The 22271-nt window shown below is 38.6% G+C and overlaps 1 protein-coding gene and 1 long non-coding RNA gene across 3 annotated transcripts; both read left to right on the forward strand.

Annotated features, from left to right (window-relative positions):
- Positions 1-970: 970 nt before the first annotated feature.
- Positions 971-10278, forward strand: LOC120952007 (scavenger receptor class B member 1). Its single transcript, XM_040371054.2, has 9 exons — positions 971-1322; positions 1941-2044; positions 5343-5434; positions 5523-6029; positions 6143-6408; positions 6473-6753; positions 6823-6941; positions 7028-7150; positions 7227-10278. Exons 2-9 carry the CDS (start codon positions 2002-2004, stop codon positions 7524-7526), a joined length of 1731 nt encoding a protein of 576 aa, XP_040226988.2. The 5' UTR covers positions 971-1322; positions 1941-2001; the 3' UTR covers positions 7527-10278.
- A 638-nt stretch (positions 10279-10916) lies between these two features.
- Positions 10917-13110, forward strand: LOC125906931 (uncharacterized). 2 transcript variants are annotated; one of them, XR_007452258.1, is made up of 3 exons: positions 10917-12575; positions 12666-12768; positions 12847-13110. It is a non-coding gene; the product is annotated as an uncharacterized LOC125906931 (long non-coding RNA). The 2 variants fall into 2 exon arrangements; XR_007452259.1 differs by having other exon boundaries at positions 12672-12768.
- The last annotated feature ends 9161 nt before the right edge of the window (positions 13111-22271 follow it).

A 22271-nucleotide genomic window follows, 5' to 3' on the forward strand; every position in this document is an offset into this window, starting at 1 on the left:
ATATATATAACATATATAACATATATATAACATATCTCAGGGAATGTTTGGTATGTTATGACAATGTTATGAATGTTACCCATACATTGATATTGTTAGGAACGATTAAAGACATTATGGAAAAAACTTGGCCATTTCTTGGCAAACAAATTCACTTGCAATCAAAATAATGAAGACTGAAAGACTTGAAATGGTACATCAATAAAGGTTGAAAATCATTAATATTTCCTCATCGTGTTTAAAAGTAGACTTAGTCAACAAATTGTTCTCTAAACACGAACAAAATATATGATAATTTATCATTCGTATGTTTGAGCGCTGTTCTTTTAAGTTCAACGGAACTCATTTTGGACAAATCATACTTTTGTCATTTTATATATGTAACCCATATTGCTCGACACATTAATTATGACCGCAAAGAAGACTCTTTCGCTCATTTAATCCTAGATGTACCATCAAAAGTTTGATTTACTTTTATTTGTAAATTTCTATACAAGATGTAGGATAATAATATTCCGTTAAAAAAAACTCAATAAATGTGCCGGTACATGCATTTAGAAAAAAAAAACAATAACAGATGTGAAAGATCTTCTCGTCCGACATTCTCTTTGCGTTGAAAATTATAGTTGGCTATATTCAGCTTTTAAACTTTTTTTTAAACTTTTATTTTAAAATTACTTTTCGGTTAAATTAATAATAAATTGTTAAAAAAATTAAAACAGAATAATATTTGATTTTAATTTTTTTCTTGAGTAGCATAAGCTAAAGATACTAATCAGCTAACGGATGAGCATCGGCTTTTAGTCGCGATCTCGTGTGCTGACGAACGTACGAACAAGTAAACGAACGAATAACGAAAGAACGATGGAAGGTAACGATCAGCGCAGTGAGGTGGAGGCGACACGTAGTAGCTGCATTTGGAGCTTATATAAAGATCAGAACATTTGCTCTGATCCTATTTGCACTATTACTCTCCAGCGTACAAGATCTTCTGTTGCAGGGGTTTGTAATAACACCACTATCAGCAAAGATCTCTAGCTCGTTGAACATGATGCAAAAGTAATTTTTGAATCATTACAAAAACTAAGATAATTTCCAGAAGCGTTAATCGTATGTGCATTGATATATTGATAAAAAGTGTATCCAATGATGTTTAATGTGCTTCAAATGTAGTCCATTATCTAATGAGTAGAAGTGGTGTTGAGTGATAGTTGAGTTCAAGTGAAATGTGTATTAGACCTTCATATAAACTTTGAAAACTGTGTAAAAAATTGATCTTAATTTATAGTGAATGTTAAAAGTGATAAAGTGAAAGGTGCAAAGTGAGTCCCTAATAGTAGCTAAGTACTCAAGTAATAGCAGTAATGCAACTTCCAGCCTTGGCAGCAATTAATTATTTTTCATTAGTATTCAATATATTTCAATGATTAAACACAAAATATTGTTATTAGTAATATTTAAAAGTTAGAATAATATGTTCTATTTGCCTGAACAGCGAACGAAACTCATAAAAATATAGCATAACAAACAAAAAAACAAATTCTTTTTCTTTTTATGCAATCTAGCAATATTTAAGATTTTTTTTTTAATATTTCTTTAACTATGACCAGATCAATCAAAACACAAAAACAAAAACTTTTTTTTTACAAAAATTAGTAGATGGGTTACATACTACTACAAGAATTCATTACACTACAGTTGAACTGTTGGTTCGATTTCAAAATTCTTGGTGATTTTTCTTAGAATGCGAAAATATGGAAACCCCATTGGAAACGTGTGGGTAATTACATTTAAATTAATGATATGATAATTATTGATAAAAAAACTCTGATATAATTTCTGATCCAAAACATAATTTATTAACGGTTTAAGTTTGGTTATAGCAAAACTGGTACATTGTTGAGTGCATGCCTATTTTCTTTGTTTTTTTTTTATTTAAGAAAAACATTGCAATTGTTAAATGGTTTAAATACGACAATCTCCATTGGAAAACGATTCAAAATGACAACAACGCCAGCATTCGCGATCGTCTCGAAAAAAAAACGTAAGTAACTTTTTCTGTGTTTTTTTGTTTCACGTGCCTTATTCAGTTAAAAATGTAATGGGTGACATTTTTTTATTCAAAGTCTAGTGTAAAATGTTGAAAGGGTGTATAGTTAGATTAAAAACGGTTCACCTTATTTTAAAGCACTTACATATTTAACGTGAAGTTATTTTTTTGCACTGAATAGTCCGCTAAAAAATCCTCAGTGTTTATAGTAAGTACAGCGAAAGACGTTACGTATGTTAATCGTGTGTGTTTATTACCCTGTGTTTCTTCTGAGTATCTGACCTCTGAGATTTGGCTCACTTGTGTGATATGCGAGAGCAAAGATAAAGGGATAATTTAGAAAGACTGTTTTAATAAATTTACAAAAACGACCAAACTCAATGTTACTTGAGAATGGTTACAGTGGAGGACGAACCTACATTTACTCACATTGCTATATGTTCTTGGCAATATTAATGATGGTCAAAGGTTAACGAAATGCAAAGCCTTGTCTCCCGGAAAAAAACTAGATATTGTCACATTACTAAACAAAAAGTAAAATTTAATTACACAGTCTACAGTGTTCGCCACAAAGATTTGCAGCTTTGTGTAGTAGTCAAGTTTTGTCTAGTATCAAGTGTTTGATTTACTGTTGTCTTAAACGAGAGGGATAAGAGTAAAGCACATTTCGTTCTATGTTAAGCGATTGTAGAATAGATATTGGACACTCTCCGTAAAGCTTATTGTTAGAATTTGTTTTGAATGATTTGTGGAATAAAACGAATGAGGTGTTTGAATGTTTAATTCATCTATTTTATATTATTCGCAAAGGATTAGATCTTTTTCAGAATTAGTAAAAAGTGTATGAAAATTAGTTTGCTTCATTATTGTTTCCATATTATACTAAGCCAACGATCTCACTTGCATAATGTAAGAAACTTAAAAGTCTAGCATCATGGGACTATATATATCGTTATCGTTAAGTTCAGCTTAGTGTGTATGTCAGTCAGTGCATGTAAGTCTAAAAATCCTTGAAACTCTAGACGCCTTGTCCTTCTGACCGTTGTGCAATACTACACTAACGCCATACACACCTACAGTTATCGATAATAGCTCTGAATGTGTATTATATTGCTTTCGTAAGCATTTTAAATCAGTTCGAGTACGAAAGTTTTATCTCGTGAGATATCAGTACCTCAATTAAATGGGAATGTATGATGAGAATACGGATGCCTAAGAATCATTGAATTTATTACAAGATTTATCTTTTCTCACCGTCTATCTCACAAACTGATATGACTCCACACTCTTATCAATCTTACAAAGAAGGAAGGAGCTAATATCTGAGAATAATCAATTAGTACTATGAAAATCAAGGCAATCATAAGATATGTTTTGTCTCTTTTGTGTTATAATTAGTTCGAAAGTATGGGATATGAAAGTCTTTCAAGATGGATCATTTAAAACTATTTATGATGAAAATACTACTGATGGATATGGTCTTTTAGGTACCTATTGTTTTTAAAAACATTTGTTGAAAAGAATCTGAGCAAGGATTTTTCAAGCCATTTAAAATAATAAGCAAGTGTTATTTTTACTTGATATAGGCAGCAAAATTTCGCACTTCGTGTAAATCTTGATTTAGCGTACGTATCTTGCGCTTTAATCATGAACTGAGTGAAGCTAGCTATTAAAATGTGATATAGTCTAATTAGCATTGTATTTCATACATACAAGAAAATAACAAGAAAGTTGTGCAAAAGGGGCGGATAATAAAACGTGCAAGATATCAGACAATTTGCCATCGATCCAGACCACTGTGAAAGTAACCGGTTTAGTAGTTCATTGTTAACGCCGTACGAAGAGTTTTGTGCTACAGGATATAGGACAAAAGCATGCGATAAATGGTAAACTTATAGTCGTTTAATTCTGTTTCGATTACGGGGTTGATCACTCAAGAGCTATTCACGTGCAAAAACGAGCTATTGCAACGTGTTCGACACCGACAACAACAAGCTTGTATCGTTTGATCACTCATATAAACAAAGAGTTAACCACAATTCATTGAGAAAAACTCAAATAGGTCACATAACTAAACTGATGCTAAGGTCGGGTTCGTCGTCTATGATTAACCGTCATGTGTCAGGTCAGTTGCGGAAGTGAAATGATTATCTAGTTCCTTGTATCTTGATCGGAAGGCATAGTATACGAAACATGTGGTACATTTGAATGCAGGAAATTTTTCTGTTTCGTTGTAGAGTGGCTGTTTCAGTCAGTGTAATGATGTGGTATGGAATACCGGTAGTAATACAATTACAGTTATTTTCAGTCGCATATGTTTACAGGTTTTAAATGTGCAATTTACGATATGAGAAGTTTGATAATTATACTATATTATAAGTTTGAGGGAAACGTGCACTTAAAATGTTTATAGCAGGTAGTTCCTTCAGGAATATCAGTACCAACACAACTCTTTTTGATATTGGATTCATAACGCTTCATGGTAACACTGATTATACATGCAGACAACTGATGCGTTAGATTGATTTGCAGGGAACGTCCTGTTACAGTTCATGGGAATCATATTCCAGCTTGTGGCTGGAAAATATGCAAAAATCATAACCACAGGTTTGCGATGCAGTACTTTTATCTTCAGTACAGTGCTAACATCTTCAGGCAGTTAGTTAAAAAAAAAATTGCAGATCGATATGCTAGTTGTGTGCATAAGTAAATCAATAGTAAATCATAGTAAATCAAATAAAAGTGTAAATGAAAATGTTTACTATTTACCTGATAAATGGAAGATGGGAATATATAATATCAGCATCATTACGTAGACGGAACGTTATGTGAGGTGAAAAGGGTTCATATGGATTGTTTATACGGTTCACTTGGTCTCAAGGGTACGAAACATTCAACTTTATTTTTACAGTAGAAAGCCTTTGACTTACCCGGCTGAAGATGAGGATTGTTCAGTTCAATGAAATTAAAGGCCTCAGTCACTTGTTTGAAACGTGACCAAGATCATCTTGTCCCACTTCGTCATACATTGGTTGACACGCATTCGGTTGATTTCCCATTTCTGCCGGTCTTAGGGCATTAAACCTATGGAGTCAACACAAACAAACACTTGCCTTGAATAATGACATTGAGAAGCTATACTTGTTATTCGGTGAATCAGCAATTGTGTTTTTTTAAGTGGATTGAAATGAGTGCACATTTTGATTAGTTAAATTATTAAAAAGGCTATTGTAATCTTTTTTCTTTTTTCTTTTCTCTTTCCTTGATCGACATTTTTAATAATGTTTCATAGGTGTTGTTAAGCTATGTTGCCTTGGAGTGTTGTTCTTGACACTAGCGTATGCAGTCATTGTGATAGATCCCACCGAAGTAATTGTCGAAGACGTATGTGTTAAAATGTGTAATTTCTAGTACTGAGTCTTACCTTTATTTAATGTTAATATTGCATGTTTCTGTATATACATATCTTTAGAAACTGTCCATGTATGAAGGATCCTATTTAAACCGCTTATGGAAGAAGCCACCGTTAGAGGTTTTCATCAGTATTTACGTGTTCAATGTTACCAACCCGGTGGCCTTCATGCGGGGCGAGGAGCGCTTACGTGTACAGGAAATAGGGCCGTACGTATACCAGGAATTTTTGGAACACCGCAACTCTACCTTCAACCAGAATGGTACGCTTAGCTTTGTACCCGTGCGAAGACAGGTGTTTGTACCGGAACGATCGGTGGGTGATCCGAAGCAAGATCGTATTATGATACCGAACATAGCGTTGTTAGGTGTGTCAAGCGCTGCCTATCGCATGTCTACGTTTGCCGCATTTGCAGTAGCCGCTGCTCTCAAGCCTCTCGGCATGTCGCCTATTCTAAACATTACCACTCATGATCTCCTCTGGGGCTACGATGATCCTCTGGTAAGGATTGCGTCAACCTTGCTGCCAGATATAATTCATTTTCAAAAATTAGGCGTATTAGATCGGGTAAGTTACGCCATTTAATAGAGCCCTATCTTTGATTCTGTATCAAACGGAATATTTAACGCTGATATTGACCTTTTCAAACTATACTTAGGCTTTTCATTCTATGGTTGTAGATGTTTGACGATGGATTCGATACGGTCACCATAAATTTACCCCAATCGGTACATAACCAACGACACGATGCGGAAATCGACATATTACCTGAAGATATCTCGGATGATCTGATCGTAGGCTTAGAAGAAGAATATTATCATGATTTAATATCGCGTTCAACAACCGAAGAACTGATCCGTGACTATTCAATTGACGTTTGGAATGGATCTCCTGGTCTAGCTCATTGGGGTTATGTCGCAAAGGATCATTGGGATGCGAATAGACGGTAAAGCAAACATTTGCTTAAATAAATAGAGCAATTGAATTGTATATATATATATTTTTTTTAGAAACACACCATGTAATACCTTACAAGGTTCATATGATGGCTCAGTTTTTCCTCGAAACATTTCTAAAACAGAAGTATTTAAGGTGTATCGTAAAGCTTTCTGTCGCACCTTACCGATAGCATTCGAACGCGAAGGCGAAGTGGATGGCATCAAGGCATACTGGTTCTCAATTAAGGAAAATGCATTCGAAAGCTCTATGGATGATCCGTACACATCGTGCTACTGTAAAAACAATCGATGTTTACCAAAAGGACTAGGGGATTTGAGTCCCTGCTGGTACAGTGAGTAAATTAATGATATACCATAGAAAGATTAGTTCTATTTAACATGTTGCTTTCAAAATGTTTCAGACATACCCGTAGCGGTCTCCTTACCGCATTTCTACAAAGGGGATCCATCTCTTTCGCAAGCGATTGATGGGTTAAGCCCAAACAAGGAAAAACATGACGCTGTTATCATTATGCAACCGGTTAGTTATAACAATAACAAAATGATGCAACTAAACTCAGCTGTACCTTTTCCACTAACTATTGCACCATCTCTATCATTTGACAGCAACTCGGTATTCCTATGAAAGCAAACATTCGTGTACAGATCAGCCTATTAACAAACGTAAGCTTCAATTCAGAGCTAAGACCATTCCACAATACTGTGATTCCGTTGATATGGGCTGAAATGGTAAGACAGTAGACAAACAAGCTTTGATATATTACATTTAATTTCATTAACCATGTAAATTCATATGTCCTTTCAGTCTTTAGAAAAGCTCACGCCAGAGTTAATACTTCTGCTCAACTTACTATTCGGTATTGCACCTTATTTGCAAACAGGATTCGTTTGCGTACTAGCATTGCTGGGAGCTTCTTTAATTGCAACTGCGGCGTTAGTATTGCTGTGCTCATCTGATGCGACTACATTCGAATATGATCCAAGGAAGTCTATCAGATACTCTACTGTAAATATAATCCCATATCCGTTGAGAAAAGAATTAGAGAAATATGGAGAAACTGAAGTTATACGTCGCGAGCCGCTACTTATTGAAAATGTCGCATGATGTTTTCCATGATTTTGATGTGATCGTGAAGGCTTACTGCTCTGCGATTCTATGTGTAATACGAAATAGTTGTGATGGAAAAGGACTGAATTTCTATTCTTATAGAATAGATTACTACCTGCGCCCACGGTTCTAACAAGGGACAGTAACCAATTCCTCCATATGGTTTAAAGGGTTTTGAGTCAAATAATGTACTAATTAATCTACTCGGTGAAATGATTCAAATAGTTCGGGAAAGTTATCAACGTTGCTATGGAGGTTTGCAAGCATATAGGGGAATATAGCCAACTCTCTCTTACTTGAAAGCCGATGGGATTGTCAAATAAGATGGGTTTTCAAATTAGAGACCTAAGTATATAAAATTGAGAGGTCGATGGATCGCTTGATTTTGGTCCACCATTTTCAAAGCTTGTTTTTGACAGTTATATGAAAAGGTGTTCACAAACGATTCCACATAGCCAAACACTGTTTAGGGCCAATTGTGCATTTTCTCTACAAATCCTAGTGTAACTAAAAATTTCCTTCTCATGTACGTGGCATGAAGTAGTTTTTTAAGTACAAACATTGTGAACAAACATTGTAAAAATGACCAAAAAAGCATTCAAACCACTGTATGCACAACAACTAAAACCTCAATGCATGCTGCGATGAAACTATTGAAGCTTTTCCATCTAGTTGTCAAAACTTTCCCACGCTTTTTGATCATATGTTCTGGATGAATCGACCTCTGTATTAAATAGACTTTGTTAGAGACATTGAAAGTGAAAGACAAGTTCATAAATGCTAGAAATATTTAGGGATAGAATATTTAGTATGCAACCTTGATTGATGCTATAGGAAACTGCGAACACGATTTTCAATAAGAGGATGCAGGTATTCCCCGATATACGCCATACTCGATATACGCAAATTCGTTATACGTGATATTCACAGTTCTTCGAGTAAATTGTACTGATTTGACACATCAATAGCCACATGCAAATCAATAGTCCTATAAATTACCTTTCGGTGGAATTTCAAGAATCATTTTAAAAGGTACAAGAGTGTTATCTTCCGTTAGAATCAAATCTAATAACTAATGTAGTGGCTAAAACCAACTACTTAAAGAAAAATTACACGAAAATTCTCTATAGTTTGACTGCAAACTTCTAAATTCCATGTACCCGAATATTCGAGATACGCGATTGCCTCCGGTCCGCATTTGAAACCCTATACAGTCATTATCCGATAAACGCTATCGTACGGGACCGAGCACAATAGCGTATCTTAAGTTTTCGCGTATAGCGGATTCCTATGGAAAATAGTTTACACTACCGGTTCGAGGGTTGAAATATATCGCCACAGATTTATGGATTAATGTTTTTTGTTGTAAAACAGGTATCTTTTGCACAAATTTAATGCAAAATGCTTTAAGAACATTAAGGAAATCCAAAAAGAGCATAAAATATTTCAATGAATTAAAATAATCGCAAACACACAGAGCTGGCAAATTTAGAGGAATCGCGAACTGCGAATTCGCGTATATCGAGTATCACGTACCGCGGATAATTGCTGTACATCATTCAATGGCAATGGCAGAACCGTTTGTGTATGGTAAGAAAAACACAGATTTCAGAGGTTTTCTAAATTCGATGGGCAAAAATCTACTAAAAATGAAGAGACTATGATGGAATGGGAAATGATCAAATAAGAGGGGGATTTCGAATTGGAGAGGTCTTAGGTTAGAGAGCAAGGATTATGTATTAAGAAGGTGAAGTCTTATCGCGTTTGCCTACCGCATATCATGACGAATGTTATCGTTCTCCTATCCTCCCCGACTCTAATATCCGAGCCCCTAGAATTGTTATGTCAAGTCGTGAATTGTCAATCTGTTCTGAATCTGTTCGTTGTATGCGAAACGCTCTGGAGAAGAGTTCAAAACAGGTATGGAGTTTTGCATCCAACTATCAAGCCAAAATGTATAGCGATTTCATTGGATTGGCGGACTGGTAGATATGGAGTAAGGGTTGCTTCCCAATTTTGTTTGAATCTTTGGATTCCCTAGCTGACAAATGAAGACTTGTCAATGTACACTGAACGGGCCAACTCGTAATAATTTATTGACCTTCATCCAGCTATGGAGCGGTCGGTTCAAGGGCTATAGAATTTATGTTTAAGAATCACGTGATGTATTATGAGTTTAAGGTGTATAAACTCTTGTTTTAGGATCGTAATTAGGAAATCGTAATTAATGCGCAATTACATGTAGTAGGACTAACTATTCACTATGTAAGTATTTCTTACATCCTATCCGATTCTACATCATTTTTTATTATTTCTTCTGAACAACATCTGACGTACTTAAACGAAGGTGTAGATTTATAATAGGGTGTTCAAAGTTTTTGAAGAAATTATTTGACAAACGTCTATCTTTAGTCATTTGAGACAGGTGTTTAGAAATAGATTTAACGAAGAAAATTAAAGACGGAGGGAGGGGTGATTTGATAACAAGGTAGGACTATGAAGGACACTATTAAAATATGTATAGTCAAATATGAGGAGAAATGTTGCTGCAGAGAAGATATAGTAGGGTAGAAGATGTAAAACAAAAAAATGTTTCAATAGCAGGACATTACAATTACATACAGTAGAGCGTCGATTATCCGGGCAGCTCGGGACCGGACGGTTGCCGGTTAATCGATTTGCACGGATAATGGTCCGAGAAATGTCAAACGCATATAAAAATTATGAAATTCACTAGTTTTACAGGGTTTCACACTTTATCTCAAGACCGCGGGACCCCTTCCCGAATCTGTCTTAGTCAAAGCCAAGACTGCGGTATGATGCTTGAAAACGTTGATGATACCTGAATTCATCGGATGCAATGCTGAATCTGCGGCACATTTCTCGAAACACACTGGTCCGCGTCGAGGACATGCGGTCGAATATTTTTTTACACGGATAACCTTTGTGTACATCAGTGTACTGAAAACAGTGAATTATTTTTTCGTGTTTTTACCAGAAAAGATGATTTAAATAGTTCAAACTACTTTCTTAACACTTGTAAATATTTTAATTAAACAAATATGCATTCACTCATTTTATTAAATTGTCTTTTTTTTGTAAAAAAAAAACGAAAAGGATAATTGAGTATTTCTAATAGACTGATGTACACAAAGGTTATCCGTGTAAAAAATATTCGACCGCATGTCCTCGGCGCGGACCAGTGTGTTTCGAGAAATGTGCCGCAGATTCAGCATTGCATCCGATGAATTCAGGTATCATCAACGTTTTCAGGTATCATCAACGATTTCAAGCATCATACCGCAATCTTGGCTTTGGCTAAGACAGATTCGGGAAGGGGTCCCGCGGTCTTGAGATAAAGTGTGAAACCCTGTATGATTAATTCACCTGGAATCAATCGATTAATCGTTAAAAGATTATTATTTTAATCAATAACTACAGGTTTAACAACTGTTCATGAACAAAAATCAATTTCGAAAATACCACTAGACATTACAGAAATGCACAAGAGAACTGGTTACCCACTTGACTATCGCTAAAAACTTTCGCCGTACGTATGAACAGCTGTCACATTTATGCTCACGGTTAAGCCGCCCGCCGGTTAATCCGTCCCCGGATAATCGACGTTCTACTGTATGTGTCATTATTTTGCACTACGACATAAACAACGTGTATGTTATTACCCCGAACTCATAAAACATCACGAGGTTCTTAAAAAAATCAAAGTTTAATTTCTACAGCACTTTTATTGCAAATTACTTGATTTGAAATCCTGTGACACATCGAAGAAGTTCGAACACTCATTATTTAAGAATCATTGTGATACTATTATGATAGTTAGGTAAATATACTCGTTTCAATGAGGATGGTAAATTTTTACAACATATTTTTCAATTGTTACAAAGGAATAATAGTGCTTGATAAATAATGCAGCTTTAGTCAATCAAATTAAAGATTTATGTTAGTAGAATATTTCAATGTAAATGTACAAATAGCGAATATGGTGGTGTAAAAATGGTATATTTTAAAGGAACGTTTTTTTATGGATATGCAGTTATGAAATTGTATGGATGAAAAATAAAACATCGAAAAACATAATACTAATCAATAAAGAAAGAATTATGTTGGACTATCGAAAACAAGGTTAAATATGTTCATTCGAATCGTTCCGAGGTTTTAGTAAGGCTTGAAAGGAAGAGTATGAAATATGAATGAGACGGCTAGTTTATTAGCTAGATGCTGAAAGGGATCAAAAACACATTTCAAGTTTTTCGAGGTTTTACGTCCGTTAGTGATATATGCGAAAATGGACAATACACACACGAACATAAATACAGTTATAAACTTAACACTTTGACCGCCGGCCTGACGTCACAGTTTGCGAGTGAGCACGTAGCGCATGACAAGAGAGCGATGAGAGCGACAATTGTTCGTGCGACTATTATCACTCTTTTGTTTCATTTCGATAAGCGGCGTAGCACATGTCGTTCTCGTTCTCTCTTTCCCTCATTCGTTATCAAGAGAATTGGTGAGCGTCAGATACAGAGCTGAGCGGTGAACAAAGCGGTCGTGCGATTTCATATGACGCGGCGCTTAAAGTGTTAACGGATGCTTTATTGCTAACCCAAGTAGCAACCGAAGCTTTTTTCTCCCAGTTTCAACCCCCTCATGTCCACAAACTGCCTTCGCTTACTATTCCTATCCCGTTTCTACATTCCACAACGTTTGTTGCGTTCTCGCTCATCAGGGTGTTAGTCAATTCTCTCTTGCCACACGAAGAGAATTCTCCTGCACACTTCGTGTGTTGGATTCTACCCATCCCTGTTGAACATACGTCATTTTCTTCCATCGCACTCATCAGGGTGTTTGCTCTTTTCCATCCAAGCCAAAGAGCGACTTCAGTGTGCTCTGAACCGTGGATGTGAGAGTGTGTGTTTGTGTGCTGCGTGAACTATTTTTCCTGCGTGAAACACTTTCCATACTGCGCCATCCGCGGTGTTCTTTCTGCTTCATCGGAGGACGAATTTTTATCATCTAATTGTTTGGGTAAGTGTCCTTTTCTAAGTGTCTAGTGCTATGTGACATTTATTCTAATTCTAATATTATTCTAATATGCAATGTTTTGCACATTACAAGCTTCAGATGTGTGCTGCTACCGCTAGCTGTTCCTCAAACTACTTAAAAAGTGTGACACTGTGTGCACAGGCGTTCAAGTTTCAATTGATCCTCAAGCACAAAGGTAAGTTTGTCACATCTTTAAATGAAGTGTAATCTTTTTAACAAAGTGTGTCTATTAATTGTGTATTTTCATCAACAGCCTTCATACAACACCGCGGTTGAGGCGCGCCAAATCTGATGACATCTTTCCTGAACCAAGCAGGCTGAACACGCGCACCACCACGGGCTCCAGCGCGGTGTGAAGAGGGAAGAAGAAAAGGCAGAATTGGAAACAGCCGCACCAGGCTTCCAACCACCGTGTGTGTGTATGTAAGTATGTGAGAACACATGTGTGAATCCTCTTGTGGGAACTGCAAAAAGAAGAGAATAAAGAGTGTGAAGCAGCTAGACTGCCGCAACCAAATCAAGAGAGTGAATTCTCATTTCAATCCGAAAAACTGGGAGAGAGTGATGACATGCGAGAGAGAATAAAACTAGAAACACGAGAGAGGACACGAAGCGCTTTCGGGTTTTTTTTCGCCTTCGCGCACTTCCCACCGGTCACCAGCACTCAGAGATCCGCTGAGATTGAAGCTGGCTTTGAAGCTGAGTTGGCGAAATTATTCAACCGATCCGTCGGGTCCCGAAGCCGAAGCAAACCCGAAGCCGAAGCAAAACCCGAACCGGGTTCGGTACGACCCTTCGTTAAAATAGCCCCCTCCCCCTTTTTTGCCAGGATTTCTTTCCAAAATGATACAGTGCGGACCATTATATTAACATGATTCGATTTATTGGATATCGAACCAACATAGAATACAAAAAAAAAACACACAACACATGCACAATAATCACTGCACTTAATTCTAAATTAACGCACATAATAAAAAAACACTTTTTACACTCGCACAAAGAAAAATTAAAATCAGCACAGCACTTTCTGCTCCACATCGCTGTCGCGCCTAGTTCTTCTCGCTGCACTGTACGGGCCACCATCTCCAACACCACGACACTGCCACAGGTTTTGTTGTCTCCGTTCGCCGTGAAACACACATGAAATGGAAGAAAAATGATATGAATTAGAAGGGGGGATGTTGGTTGATAATTTTAATCACTTTTACTTACCTTAAATTAGAATGATCTCCATTTTTACGGGGTTTATCCGCTGACCACCAAGCGCTGAAACACCACACAAGCACCAACCTCACTGGACTGAAAGTAAAGCCTACTGCGTGAATGTGTGTATGCGCTTCTGCCAAGCCAACCGCGCCGTACTGCATGTGTAGCCAAGTGCGTGTGTGTGTATATTTGCACCACTGGACACAGAACACAAATCTCACCGCACAGCAGAGCGTGTGTCGCCAAGTGTATGCATGTGTGTATTTGCACCACTGAATTCTGAACGTCCGCCGCACCGCACCACACAGCGTGTATCGCCAAGTGCGTGGCTGTGTGTTGTATCACCGTGGTGTGGCCAAATGTGTGCATGTGTGTACTTGCTCCACTGAAAGCCGGTATCGCACCAGATTTCGGGTGTCGCCTTGTGCGTGTGTGTGTTATTGTCACAGCACACTCGTTCGTCATTTTTTTTTTCGTTTTTTCGCTTGAGCCACTCGATTTCGTTCTTCGCTGCCCAACAGTCAAAAGCCGAAGATTTTATATTGACCTTTCACTTTTTCTATCTGTCTCTCGCTCTAATTTGAGCGATTTTCCCCTGATGAGTGTCCCCGAGCCTCCTCGTGTGGTTGTTGTTGTTGGAAGTTGAAACCGAAACCTCTTCGTGCGCTGCCAAAATCAGCGAAGAACGAAATCGAGTGGCTCAAGCGAAAAAACGAAAAAAAAAATGACGAACGAGTGTGCTGTGACAATAACACACACACGCACAAGGCGACACCCGAAATCTGGTGCGATACCGGCTTTCAGTGGAGCAAGTACACACATGCACACATTTGGCCACACCACGGTGATACAACACACAGCCACGCACTTGGCGATACACGCTGTGTGGTGCGGTGCGGCGGACGTTCAGAATTCAGTGGTGCAAATACACACATGCATACACTTGGCGACACACGCTCTGCTGTGCGGTGAGATTTGTGTTCTGTGTCCAGTGGTGCAAATATACACACACACGCACTTGGCTACACATGCAGTACGGCGCGGTTGGCTTGGCAGAAGCGCATACACACATTCACGCAGTAGGCTTCACTTTCAGTCCAGTGAGGTTGGTGCTTGTGTGGTGTTTCAGCTCTTGGTGGTCAGCGGATAAACCCCGTAAAAATGGAGATCATTCTAATTTAAGGTAAGTAAAAGTGATTAAAATTATCAACCAACATCCCCCCTTCTAATTAATATAATTTTTCTTCCATTTCATGTGTGTTTCACGGCGAACGGAGACAAAAAAACCTGTGGCAGTGTCGTGGTGTTGGAGATGGTGGCCCGTACAGTGCAGCGAGAAGAACTAGGCGCGACAGCGATGTGGAGCAGAAAGTGCTGTGCTGATTTTTCTCTGTGCGAGTGTAAAAAGTGTTTGTTAAATTATGTGCGTTAATTTAGAATTAAGTGCAGTGGTTATTGTGCATGTGTTGTGTTTTTTTTTGTATTTATGTTATATAAAATATTCAATAAATCGAATCATATTGATATAATGGTTCGCACTGTATCATTTCGGAAAGAAATCCTGGCAAAAAAGGGGGAGGGGGCTATTTTAACGAAGGGTCGTGCCGAACCCCGTTCGGGTTTTGCTTCGGCTTCGGGACCCGACGGATCGGTTGAATAATTTCGCCAACTCAGCTTCAAAGCCAGCTTCAATCTCAGCGGATCTCTGAGTGCTGGTGACCGGTGGGTCGGCTTTTGACTGTTGGGGAACGATCCACCCCGACCGATCGCTCTCAGGCGCTCACGGCTCGTCAACTGCAGTAAGAGCGGCTTACTGCAGAGAGAGCACGCGAGCAGCTGGCTGCATTCTTTCATCTAACACGAGGTGACCGCTGTTGTGTGCGACAAAAGAGGTTGCCTACCCCTGGAAGCCGACAGGATGAGGGCCGATCGGGACCACGCAAACAATGAGACCCCAAATTTTGAGTGATTCAGGCCGAGGGGTATGAGGGAGCTTGAGGAAGCACGCAGAAACGTACTGCGATGAGAGTTCGAATTCTGTTTTACACGCGCGCTTCACTAACACCAATACAAATACCGTGCTTTGACGAGCCGTCTGTGAATGTGTGTGTGTGTCTTCTTTCAGCGAGCTCAACTTGGAGCTGCTCGTCACATCGTGTTGTCTCGCTTACACTACAGCATCGAACCATCGCTCCGTATGTCCCCCCTCCTACGCGTACAAAACCACCAGTACAGCGCGACGCTTTGCCGGAGATGGTTGTACGCGTTTGGTTCTAAGTCCCGCGCGCAGTGTTTGTGCGTTGATGCGCATTTCGTTCAGTCTCGTGCGCCGGTGTGTTTTGGTGAAGTGTGCAGTGAATAAACAGTGTGCACAGACGCACATGCAGTGCGGGCATCGACAGGTAAGAATTTGCAAAACAGAGTCAACGAAGATTGTCGACAAGTTACCCGCAGCCTGGCTCGACCCAGCATGACGTCATTCGTGAGTATGAAGGATTCTAAATGTGTACTTTAGTGTGTACTTTATGTTTCAATAAAGTGTTTAATGTAATAAAAAATGACCGTGTTTGTGTTTAGTTTTAGAGTAAGTGCATGAAAGAAAGCGAAAAACAAGAAGCTTTTGATGTGTTGGTAGCATGGCTCGAAAGAACACAAACACATTGAGAACTGCAGAGCGCACCGTGCGTTACGGGTGGGGAGGGGGAGGGCTCGCGCGAGGGTGTAACTCATTCGTCGAAGAGACACTCGGCCTCAGCACCATTTTTCGATCGAAAAAATTCGATAGGCGCTCACGCAAAACTGACAGTCGGGGCGAGTACCGGCTTCGAACGACGAAATCCGTTCGACGCTCATGAGAGAATGAGAGTCATGAGATACAACTGTCAAGCATTTAAAGACGTTTATATCTACGATTCAAGGATGGTCATGTTTTGAATTTTGATTTTTCTGCCGTTGGTATTGGATTTCATTCGTTACATCATTATTGGATGATTTGTTATCAATTAGAAGGCAGCTTGACACACTTTGTTGAAATTTGAATTTAACTTATTTCAAATTTAGAAGGGACGACAGGATTGGATTTACTTTATAAAAATGTATAAAAATACTGATGGAATTTATTTTAAAGAGTTATAAACGTTATTTATATGGTGAAAATGTTTTGCGATATTTTTCTATAAATTTTTCAGACATTTTATATGAAAAACATAAAATTTGACCTTTACATGAATATTCATATATATATATATATATATATATATATATATATATATATATATATATATATATATATATATATATATATATATATATATATATATATATATATATATATATATATATATATATATATATATATATATATATATATATATATATATATATATATATATATATATATATATATATATATATATATATATATATATATATATATATATATATATATATATATATATATATATATATATATATATATATATATATATATATATATATATATATATATATATATATATATATATATATATATATATATATATATATATATATATATATATATATATATATATATATATATATATTTAATTAAATATATATATATATATATATTTATTTATATATATATATATTTATAATATATATTTATTAAATATATTATTTATATTTAATTGTTTATTACTCGTTCAATGGATAACAATGGATCCGTGTGAATGTTCTTAAGTCTAATATTAGTTTAAAATAAGTAGTAAGATCATCTTAATAATTCGCTTCTAAGGCTGTTTTTAAAGGATTGCACTGAGGTTCCAAAATCAAACAAATGACGAACTTCGTTAAACACCCTAATCATGGAGTTGAGGGGGTCTCTAGATCCATATCCAGTTCGACTACGGTTCAGGGCAAGTAACGGACGAGAGCGAAGCTGAACAGCAGGCGCGTAAAAGTTTAACTGCTGGAGTAGGGAAGGACAGTCGATGTTACTTTGCAGTAAACCAGCCACAAATAGTTGTTGTGCGATACGGCGTCGGATGTGGAGCGGTTGCAGTCCGAGGAGCAGAAGTCGCGTTTCATAAGGTGGTAACTGACTGCCAGGTGGCCAAGGTAACAAGCGTGTTGCGTATCGGAATAAGCGACGCTGTATCGATTCCATTCTCTCAGAAAGTCTTTGGGTTGAGGGCTTCCAGACGACACAGGCGTATTCGAGTACCGGGCGGATAATACCACAGTATAACGCTTTGATGCAGACTGGGTCTTTGAAATCTCTTGTTATCCGAAACAACATGCCAAGCAATTGATTACCTCGGGTAATCACCTCCTCTGTTTGCTCAAATCGTGTTGGTCAAATGACAGCTTTGAATCCAGTATGACTCCGAGATCCTTCATAGCATTAGTGCGTTCTATTGGTAAACCGTTAACTGTGTAGCTGGTGTTCTTAATTTCTCGTGCTCGTGTGAATGAAATGACTCGGCATTTTTCAATGCAGAGGCTCAGGCGGTTTCGATTCCACCATTGGTGAAAATCGAGAAGGTATTGTTGTAGCTCGGAGTGGTCTGTGTCATTTTTTATCGTCATGTAGATTTTAATGTCATCTGCATACATTAAATGATTCGCTGCTGGTACTACATACGATAGGTCGTTGATGAACAGTACGAACAGTAGTGGACCCAGGTTGCTACAGTATCGGACATTAAGATAGAACCCTGGTGTTTTCAACGCACCGTGTACTTGTTTTGCCACGTTACTTGTGTTTATGTGTGTGTGTGTGTGTGTGTGTGTGTGTGTGTGTGTGTGTGTGTGTGTGTGTGTGTGTGAGTGCGCGGGTTTTTGTCTGAAAAACGTAGCTTGACATGGTTTCATATTGCGTTGAAAGCATTCTGTTTATGTGTGTTATCATGTGAAACAGCGTGTGTTTACACTTGGATAAAAGCTAAAGTTTGCATCGACAGCAGCGCTTGTTCCTCGGACGAGAACGCAGGTGTGCTGTTTCATGAATGTGAATACGACACCGGTGCGAAATGAAAACGCGCACAATAGCAATGAACTCGGCATTCCCTCACAGGTATTTCACCAGTGCACGCCATTGAAAGGCATGCGTGCATCTCTGCGTTGAACGTTGTGTGCGCATGGGAAACTTTGTGTGTGCATTGAGCAAGCGCGCAGGTGTTCTTTTCAATGGGCGTTTTGTTTCATGAGCGCGGCAGTATTCTGTTCTGGTTTTGAATGGGTAGATGCTCACTCGCTTACTCATTGATAGTTTTTATCAATACGCTTTTTTGCTGCTCGACAACGATGTGATTCATCGCGTATAAAAGCAGAACGCAGGGAGTGCACGGCATCAGTCGTGTCCAAGTTTTTAACCAGTGTGTTCTTGACGGTCTAAGCAAGCAATTTTAGTAACAATGGGTCGAGGTAAACATTGTACCGATTATCAGCGCCATATCATTAAGCGAATGGCGGCTGCTGGCATTAAGCGCAGAACGATCGAGTTCGTGATGGAACGATCGCGCACCTTTGTGGCAAACGCGCTTCGGACAACCAAAACGCGCAAGTCACCCGGACGTCCTCGGAAGACCACGGCGGAGGAAGACCGTAAGATCGTAAACATATCGAAGAAACATCCGTTTAGCTCGGCACCAGAGATCCGAGGCAGACTGAAATTGGCGGTGACGCCGAGAACAGTTTAGCGAAGATTGGTCAGTGCCGGGCTACTCGCGCGAGTGCCACGCAAAGTGCCCAATTTAACACCTGCGCATAAAAACGCACGGGTGTTATTTGCAATTGAGCACATGTTCTTCGATGAGGAGGATTGGCGCAGGGTTTTGTGGTCAGACGAGTCGAAATTCAATCGACAGGGGTCGGACGGACGCAGGTTGGTTCGGCGCCCTGTTAATTGTGCTCTTGATCCGAAGTACTGCTTCAAAACTTTCAAGCATGGCGGTGGTAGTCTCATGGTGTGGGGATGCTTCTCCTACTATGGGATGGGTCCGTTGGTTCGAATCCACGGTAATTTAAATCGTTTTGGGTATCGAGACATTCTTGATACTCATTTGCTATCGCATGCTAGGAAGAACCTTCCTCGGTCTTGGATGTTTATGCAAGACAACGATTCTAAGCATACTTCCGGGACTGTCCAAACTTGGCTTGCTGACTACAATGTCAAAACAATGAAGTGGGATATTCAAGAAGAGGCTGGGTAAAAACATACCGGAAGATCTGGATCACCTCTTCGATCACATGCAAGAGGTGTGGAGCAAAATTCCACCTAAAACGATCCAGAATCTGGTGATGTCGATGCGTCAACGCATGATTAATGTCATCATGGGTGACGGCAATAAGATCAAAAACTGAGCTTATTGCATTTTTGAATAGGGATCGCTGCTCGCGAGGGCGGTGGTCCTGCTAATTACAACAAAAACCTAACCCAAAACACAAAAAAAAACTACTAAAAAATCTATCCGAAACGACATACTTGTGAAACAAACACACACACCAATACACATTTAAACATACATACACACACACACATGCACACACACACACACATGTACACACACACATACACACACATGCACACAAACACAAACACAAACACACAAACCACACATAAACCTGTCAAAACGGGTGCATGCTGCGTTGAAAACACTAGGGTCCTATCATTCTGTCCGATACTGTACCTTGTGGCACACCAGATGATGCAATGAAAGACCTTGAATGGCACCGTGAGAAAGATACAGCATACGATCGATTGACAAGGTACGATTCTAACCAGCATATTAAATTTCGCCCAAGTCCTAACTTATTCATCTTGGCTAAAAGGATGTTGTGATCGATGCTATGCTAAAAGCGGCCTTTAAGGCCGGGCTACATTGATCGTACTCTCTGGTGTAATTTTGATTTTCACTAGCGCACCTGGCGGCGGCTGACCGAAGCATTTTTCCAAACAATTTGGAGCCGCTTCAGAAAATATGTTATTTTTCTATATTTTTTACTTGAACTGGTCTGGAAAAGCTATGCAATTGATAGATAAATATGTTGTGCAAGTATTTCAGCCATTTTCGCATCAAAAAACGATGAAAAAACAACTTAAATTTGGGATCCGGCACGACCATTCCCTCGACGACCAAAAAAAGCTTCCTCCAGCCGCCGCCAGATGCGCTAGTGAAAATTGAAATTACACCAGAGAGTACGATAAATGTAGCCCGGCCTTTAAATCCATATAAACTGCATCTGTTTGCATCCTGCTATCCATGTTACGGAGACATTGTGATGTAAAGTCAACAAGGTTAGTAATCGTCGACCGCTTTGGAACGAAACCGTGTTGTTGAGGGCTAATATAGTGATATGAAGCCGTGAGTAAACTTGTTTGGATCACTTTCTCAAAAACTTTGGCTCCAGCACTGAGTGATGTTATGCCTCTATAGTTGGCTGCATCTTCCTTGTCACCTTTTTTAAATATGGGGACAATCAATGAACTCTTCCAAATAGAGGGGAATTCTCCTTGTTGCAGCGAAAAATTAAAAATTTTGGTGAAGATCGGCGCAATGGACTCACAGCATCGGCTGAGAATGATGGCAGGAATACCATCTGGGCCAGGACTAGCTTTGGGCTTGACTGCTTTGAGCACATTTAGAACAGATTCTTGCGATATATTAGTTAAATTAAGGTCGATGACATCATTAGGAGTATTAATTAAAGCGTTGGTGATAATATTGTCGTCAGTAGTTGAGATTGTGTATGCCTCCTCGAATCTACACGCAAATATATCACAAATATCTGAAGCAGTTGAACCAGCTCGGTCATTGTGGTAAATCGATTTAGGTGTCACATTTGTACTATTGTGTTTCTTACGAAAACTCCAGAGAGCTTTGGGCCTTTTGATGAAATTCTTCTCCAACCGAGACAAGTAGCCACCGTAGCGTATTTTATTGTAACTACGGTACAAGCGAGTTGTTTCGTTTAATATGCTTTTGTTAACAGGTGATCGGTACTTCGTATATTTTTTTAATGCAGCTTCCTTAGCTCTTTTAAGTTTTTTTAGGTGGCGGTCAGACCAAGCAGGGCCGCTCTTTGGTGTGATAATTGGTACACACGAATCAAACGAGGATAAAAGAAAGCGTATAAATATCGATAAAGCTTCATCAACAGAATTAAACTGGCTAATTCTGAACTGGCTATTAAAATTAGTTATGAGCTCATCAAGCCGAGTAAAATTGGTTTTATAAAAATTCATCCTAGGTCTACTTGCTTGAGTCAGTGTAGGATTAGGCATTGTGCTTGGAATTCGAACCGTTAAATCGATGGCTGGATGGTACAGGTCAGGAGAGACTAGTGGTGTTGGGCAGGGGTGCAAATCGATGCAGAAAGTTGCGGCAATAAAATTTGCGAATACTAAGTCGAGCTGCCGGTTAAGCGAGTTTTTGATACAGCTTATTTGATAAAGATCGCTAGCATTAATTTCATCCAAAAACC

The sequence above is a fragment of the Anopheles coluzzii genome, chromosome 2 (genome assembly GCF_943734685.1).
Source record: "Anopheles coluzzii chromosome 2, AcolN3, whole genome shotgun sequence".
Classification (NCBI taxonomy): Eukaryota; Metazoa; Arthropoda; class Insecta; order Diptera; family Culicidae; genus Anopheles; species Anopheles coluzzii.

Coding starts and splice junctions, on each gene's coding strand:
- LOC120952007 (XM_040371054.2), top strand. CDS start 2,002: ATGACAACAACGCCAGCATTCGCGATCGTCTCGAAAAAAAAAC. Junction 2,045..5,342: donor GATCGTCTCGAAAAAAAAAC/GTAAGTAACTTT, acceptor AATGTTTCATAG/GTGTTGTTAAGCTATGTTGC. Junction 5,435..5,522: donor CCGAAGTAATTGTCGAAGAC/GTATGTGTTAAA, acceptor ACATATCTTTAG/AAACTGTCCATGTATGAAGG.